We start from the raw sequence: 7467 nt of genomic DNA on the forward strand, positions 1-7467 counted from the left end.
AAATTTGCACTGCTGTCTCTAAATTTCTTAAGTTTCACTTTCTGTGGGTCCTGAGCGTATGGGGCATGTCGACATCAAGGAGCATAGCATGGAAATGCTGGAACAAGATCTGTCGCCTTAGCACCGCATCCCCACAATACCAAGTCTTAGTTTCTTCTTCACAGACCAGCACACACACCAGTGAACACACTCTGCTTCACTGAACCAGGTGGATTTACAAGAAAGGTCAATGCTGGCTTAAAAACCTTTTACAGGTGTTGCTACATAACACAGAAAAACCTCCAGCAGACAACAGAAATAAAGCTTGACCAGAAAAGGTCAGAGCAACATCACAGAATGGCAGACAAAGGGTTAGCAGACAATGCATGCTGACCATCTTCAAGATAGAAACTAACATTTTTTAAGTTATGTTGAGGTCACCATTTTAAATCAGATATGGCGAACAGAGGTATTTAACTCTATAGATAGACTACACCTACACGAAATACATGTTCTAGATAGAAGAGTCTTGCTGTATCTCTATAGAAGTACAAAACTGCCATTTAAGGAGGCACAGGCTTCTTAAAACACTGTGAAGACCATGTCAGTACTCCATTGGACTGATTGGTACCCATTAGATTTCACACCTCTTCATGAGGCTGCAGGTACATATTTCTGGGTACATATTCCCTGATAAGGCAGTACAAGTAGATGATAATTAGACTATGAAAGTAGCTGAAGCTTATTTTTCTGGAAGGGGAAAAAGAAAAGTTGCTGCATAGACATCTAAATGAACAGATGAAATAAACAGCTGATGCTACTGACAGAACTGAAGACAAAGCTGCAGAGAGAGAAACAACATGGTGTTGGAGAAATAAAAGAACTATGGGAGAAGAAAAAGGAAACCGTGTTAGGAAAGGGGTAGTGCTACAGCCAGATAAAGACTGAAAAATGGCTTTTCCCAGGAAAGTGGGGAGGAAAAGCCCCTCAAAACCAGCACATTACTATTAATGAAGATATTTGAAGTAGTGTGCCTCCAAGACTTTTTCAGGCAATGGTAAGCATCATGACAGAGGGATGGGAACTGCTAGCAAAGAAATTTAGTATGAGATTTTCAGAAGAGACAAGCTTTCTTGGTCAGGCCTAGTGGCAGTACTGGTGTCTTTCACCTGCCTAGCAGAAACCATCTACATCCTAAGAGAAAAAGGCTTAGCATTCACCTCAATATGGCCTAGCTCTTCTCCACTGGTGCAAGGACAACTGCTGCAACCTCTCTCTCAGCCAGTACAAATACAGATGGAAATCAGGAACAGACCAAAGACCTCACAAGATAGAAAAAGGAAGAAAAAGTGCCACACCAGCAATACTGCAGAAGATTTGCTTGAAAGGCAAGTTTCCCTACACCCCTCGCAGGCTGCAATACTACTCTTTAGCCTTTGCGTACTTTAGAGTATCTTTTGCAATGGTAGGTCTGCAGTCATGAAAATGTACTTTGAATCTCATTTGCACACTCTGCTATGCTATAATGACACAAATGATTCTTGCAATTTATTTTGAACAAGTTGAACTCAGAACATCCAGTGTAGGATTTCCTCTTTCTCCTGCCCATCCCTTTCCTGTGTGTTTACCAAAAACTTTCACTTCCTCAGTGGTGCTGACACTAGCTCTGGTGATCGCATAACCCTCTTCTGCAGCTCTTGTCCACTCACACCTGGATTGCAGCTGCCACAGGGCATCCAACACTTCCTGAAGGGTTTTAGAAATCCTATCAAGTCACATGGTAAGGCTGGGGTTGCCCTGGAGAAAACCATTTTCTGTCCACTGGATCTAAGGAATGTAACTCTCATGACACTAGCAATGGATACTCAAGCAGGCAATTTCAATAAATGCAATAGATACACTACTATATTTTCCTGCTCAGTTGATACCACTGGCAAATATTTGTTTTGTCTGAAGAGAGTAAAACTTAGTCATGGGTCAGACATATTGATCTACATATATGTTACCATTATGTAGGAATTCACTCGAATGTAAACACTAATTTGTTTAATATTAATATTTTTTAAGCCCCTAGCACAATCATACATGGAAAGAACAAACCTTAGCACCCACATATATTGCTGCACTAACTCCTGAAATACTCTACCATCTCAATTCATGCCGAAGAAAAAGCTTGAATAAGATTTCATCAAAAAAATTATCAAACAGGTTTGTAAGCACCTATCTGTATGAACTAATGAAGGAAACATGAAAAGCAAAACAATATATTATAGATGCTACATCAGAAAACCCACTTAACAGACTATGTTTTTGTTGACAAACTTCTCGAAATGGCTTTCTGTTAAACCAACAAAGAGGTATTTAAGAGCACATCCCAGAGGGAGTCAATGCCCTCCAAACTTTTATCACATCCAGACTTTCAGTAGCCCTCTAAAACAGAGAATATTGCAGAAAAAGCCATTCAGGAAGAGCAGCTGCATGCCGTAATTCAACTCCTGTGGTGAGATATCACATTTTCCAGTTCAAGATTGCACACTCTGCTATCACAGGTACTCTCAAGAAACTGCCTGGTCAGAAGAATGTGCACAGTAAAAACAGGGCCTTTGCAAATTAAAGTAGCAAATTCTACAACATATCAACCACAATGCAGACAGGAAGAAGTAGCCTCAAGCTGTACACAGCAGAGACCATAGAGGAAGAAGGACACATTGTTCAGACTGTTTATCGTTTGAGTGCTTTGAACTGAAGAAGTAAGATAGTGAGCTGTGCAAACACAGGAACCAATTGTAGATACTTAAGATGCCAGCAGTTTGAAAAAGACAGACAATGCTGACCTAAGGGGTGGCAAATACTGGCCTGAACAGTGCTAATCTACTCTTATTTCCCCAGAGAAATGAGATCTGCCCATTCCCCCTTCACCTTTCCCTGGTCTTCTCCTTCTTTTCTCCCCCAGCAAAGTGCTGCTAACAAAACAGTCTCTCTTCTGACATTTGGCTGACTAAATTAACTAAACTACTTACATCTGTGAGTAGCTCTTTTAAGGCACACAACAAATACGAGTATCTCATAAATATTTGGAGGAAATGTTTCCAGCCCAAGTTGAATTCTACCTCTGCATGTTGTTCCATCAACTCGCATTTTCAGGAAAGATGCCGAACACAACTGTGAATGATTCAGACTCGGAAATTACAGCATTTAATGACAAAGTCAACAGGAAACATATTTGAATCAGGCAAACCTAAATATGAAAGGACAGACTTTTCCACCCTTCCTTAAAGGACGATTAAGTTTAAACTAGGGACAGTCACACTATGGACAGTTACTTTGTATTTGTCTTTATCAGTAGAAGCTGATTTCTCTGAGAAGGTACTATTACGGCTTACAGTATGGCAGCGTCCTTCTCCTTGTGTGCCTCACTAAACACTGTTTTCATATGAATGTAATTTTACATATTTTATCTACGTAGTTTCCTGTGCCTTGGCTCGGCAAGGCTGGAAGCCTTTCTGTCTATACTGTCTCTAGCATTCTTACACTCTCATGGAAAAAAGGACACAAATAAATGGGAGGAACAGGAAGTAGGAACATGATCAGAAAAATCCTAGTTCTCAGTTGGGAGAACTGGTTCTTCTACAGAAGGAAACTGTTCTTCTTAGAGAAAGAAATCCTATAGGGATAAAATAACAATACATAATGATTAAGAGTCATGTTGTTTGGTGTAATTATTTACACACTCAGCTCCATAGCTTCAGAAGGAAGTATCATCGACTGCACACAAAGCTCACAGAGACCTCAAGATCCCCAGCCAACATAATCTCCTTCCACCCTTTGCATTAGCACTTCACAGCTCGCATCCTTCAGAGATTTCTGGTGTTAAAGAAATACATGTCTCTGTACGGACATGCCAGAGCAGAGCAGTAGGAATCCCAGTCTACACCTGCTGCTCACCTTGCATTCATTAAATTTATGTATTTAGTTATGAATCTTCTGCTTGCTTTCTGCTTGTTCATTCAGTTTGGCAAAATGCTCCCCAAACACATGGTCAACATGCTTCCATTCAAACCCCTCAAAGACGTCCATTAAGATTCCAAGGAACATGCAAAGTACAGATCCTTTTTGTGATAGAAATGGAATCACATCTGAGACTAGATACTGCAGTTCTTACACTTTCCTGAACACCAACAGAGGGGTCAAATGCCGCTCTCTGACATGCAGTACAAGAAGGGCCAGTTGTAGCATCTCTGGTCTTGTAAGCCACTTCATTGAAGATCAACTACTAAGCTGAGCCAGGAGGACTTCGGATCTATTTCACTGCCCGTTTTAGGAACTGCTTCCCATAACACTTGCTATTCTGTGATGCCATTTATCTCACAAGAACCGACAAGGCTATAGGAAGACAGCTCACTTCAACTGCATAGATAAAATGGTGGGGGGGAAGTACTATGAAAGAGTTACTTATACATTCATAAATACTTATATATTCATAACTATATACAAGAAAGAATTTCACGTTTATGGAAACTCCCTTGAAAGGGGAGCACTAGAGTCTAGAATTTAAACATGTAAAAGGCAATAGGGTTTAACTTCATATGCAAAAGTTCATTGCATTATCAGAAAAAGTCATTGTGCAACTCAGCTGGTCAAGGAACTTATAAGGAGAGGCCTAAGTGTTACCTTGTCCTCTGTATATAAAGGAAAAAGACCCTCTTATTTACTCAAAAAACCCTACAGGAGAAATGCAGAATAACTTCAAGTCAGCCAGTTACGGTACAAAGATGATAATTTTACACTGCTATAGTTAAAAAATGTATATATCAACAGCACAAAATTAAAATAGGTCTTTGTGTTAGTAAATCAAGAATTCTTTTCTAGCTACCCTGTAGCTTACAAAGCTGAAATGAAGAAAAACCACTATAAATCTCAGAACAGATCCATAGAATGAGATACCTGTTGATCTCGGAGTCCATTAACTTTAATCCTTGCTCAAGATTTCAGAAGATCCTATTAAAAGTATCTAACTGATTTCTAGCCTGTTGCTACTTTTTCAGAGAAAACTATTTGGATTTTTTTTTATCCATACTTTGAGTGCTGTTGGTAGTAACTATTACAAAGATAAAAAATTTCAGCACATAAGAGGTAAGTAGCAGCTACTCTGCATTCGATACTGGGTTAGAAACAATTCACACAAACACAAACAAAATCTGACTATCGTTTAGGTAAAACTGAGCTACATTTTAGATAGCTTTGCGATCTTCCTCTTTTTTTTTTCTTAATAATGATGCTATGATGAGTACAGACTTACGTACCTGCCAGTCATATTTACAGGTACTTGCAACTAAGATTAAGATTTCTAAATAACAAAAGTCTTCCAAGTACTTCATGGCATCAAGCTGAAAAAAAATGCCATTTCCAATTTGCATTATGATGTGCTAAAATACGTTAAGATTGGTCAGACTGCTTCTTTTTCCAAAGGTGGGAATAAAAAGCAAGAGATGGGATACTGATTCGAGCTTTCAGGTGAAACAACCGAACAAGAACTCAACCTTTGTGCTCTCTGTGCGTATCCACAGTAGCATGACCTGGCTAAACGAGTTTTAAGTGTTAATCTCATTGGTCTTTGGTGCCAACAGAGGTCAGTGAGGCAGCAACATCAGTTCTAGCAAACACATAATAAAAGATGCAACTTCAACAGAAACTCTAATGGCTTTACGGGAGGCACAGCACCAGCTAGGGAGATCTAGCTTGGCTTTCAGGTCCTAAACTGTAATTGGAAGCAGAAAACCCCTCAAGACTATTCCATACGCACACAGTACCTTTATAACAGTACTCAGCAAGAAACACCAGGCACTGAAAATCACAGTACCGTTTTCTCATCTTTGTCTAAGCAAGCGCATATCTCAACACACAGTTAAGAGGGAGCAGCTTTAACTGGGAAGATGCTCCAGGAAAGTCCCCCAGAAAAAAAAAAAACAAACCAAAAAACCAAAAAAAAAACAGTGTAAGAAGAAACACCCAGAGGCCACATTATGGCTCCTAAGGTCAAGGCTTGAAACATCGACTGTAGACTTTGCTCAGCTCATTTTACACGCTTTCTGGCACGAAGCAGCCCGAAGGCACCCGAGTCCCCAGGATCACAGCAGCAGCCGCGCAAAGCGGCAAAGGATAAATCACGCTTTGCGAATGATTTTTTTTTTTCCCAAATGCCATATTTCCTTTAAGACCCCATCCAGTCCTACCGGGAAGGTCAGGCGGCAGCAGCAACTCCTCCAGGAAAGGGAAGGGAGGGCAAAAGCCGCCCTGGAAAGCACCTCGCGCCCACCGTGGCGTCCCGCGGCCGGGGGATGCGGGAGAGCCGGGGATGCGGGAGAGCCGGGACTGGAGGATGCGGGAGAGCCGGGGATGCGGGAGAGCCGGGGCAGGAGGATGCGGGAGAGCCGGGGATGTGGGAGAGTCGGGGCTGCGGGAAAGCCGGGGCTGCGGGAAAGCCGGAGCTGGAGGATGTGGGAGAGCCGGGGCTGGAGGGCGCGGGAGAGCCGGGGCTGCGGGAGAGCCGGAGCTGGAGGATGTGGGAGAGCCGGGGCTGGAGGGCGCGGGAGAGCCGGGGCTGCGGGAGAGCCGGGACCGGAGGATGCGGGAGAGCCGGGGCTGCCTCCCCGGGCCGCTCTGCCGGTTGACAGACGAAGGCACTTACTTTGCCGGGTGCGAAAGGTGAGCGGCAGCGATCTAACTCCACGGTGGCGGCGGGTGCGCCGAGAGGGCTGTCCCGGGAGCGGCGGGGCCGGGCTCGGTGCTGCGGGCGGGGCGCGGCGTCCCCGCCGGCCGGGAGAGGGGGCAGCCGGCAGGGGAACCGGCTCGCAGCTCTCGCAGCTCTGGGCTTCACTTCCTGGTGCCGGGTAAGATTTGCATGAGGAGAAGAGCGGGGCGAGAGCGGGAAAAGCTGGACGAGGGGAGAAGGAGGTGAGGGGCACCAGGCGGGGCTGGAGCTGCCCCGAGGAGGGGGTGCCCTGGTGCCCCGCAGCAAACTTCATGCGGTGGACTTGTGTCTGTTAGAAGTTATGGCCAAACAAACGGGTGTCAGCCTGAGAGGCAGAGCAGAAAAGGCTGTCTCGTTCACCAACAGCCTAAAAATAAACGATGGACTTCTCCAGAACTCAACTATGACAATCTCCAAGGTCCATTGGAGGCTGGGTTGGAAGAAAACAATGAGCCAGTAATACTAACTTTTAATTTCTCCTTTTGTATGGGGGGGTGTTTTTTTTGTTTGGTTTGTTTGTTTCTTTGTTTGTTTCATTTGTTTTGTTTTGTTTGGTTTGTTTGTTTGGTTTGTTTGGTTTGTTTGTTTTTTGGTTTTTTTTTTTGTTTTCTTTAGTTTTTGTTTTGTTTTGTTCTGTTTTCATAGAACCATAGAATCATAGAATGGTTTGGGTTGGAAGGGACCATAAAGATCACATAGTTCCAACCCCCCTGCCATGGGCAGGGACATTCCACCAA

The 7467-nt window shown here is 43.4% G+C and overlaps 1 protein-coding gene across 3 annotated transcripts in view; it reads right to left on the reverse strand.

Moving 5' to 3' along the window:
* LYN (LYN proto-oncogene, Src family tyrosine kinase) overlaps positions 1-7029 on the reverse strand; it is a 52833-nt gene extending 45804 nt beyond the window's left edge. For 2 of the 3 annotated variants that reach the window (XM_009570450.2, XM_009570447.2), the window contains exon 1: positions 6668-7029. In XM_009570450.2, coding sequence (XP_009568745.2) covers positions 6668-7004 — 337 coding nt within the window. In that variant the 5' untranslated portion in view covers positions 7005-7029. Of the gene's footprint in view, positions 1-6212; positions 6232-6667 lie in introns of those variants that run through there. The other variant, XM_054057462.1, reaches the window with a different exon arrangement.
* Positions 7030-7467: the final 438 nt, after the last annotated feature.

Source organism: Cuculus canorus, chromosome 2 (genome assembly GCF_017976375.1).
Source record: "Cuculus canorus isolate bCucCan1 chromosome 2, bCucCan1.pri, whole genome shotgun sequence".
NCBI classification, from domain to species: Eukaryota; Metazoa; Chordata; class Aves; order Cuculiformes; family Cuculidae; genus Cuculus; species Cuculus canorus.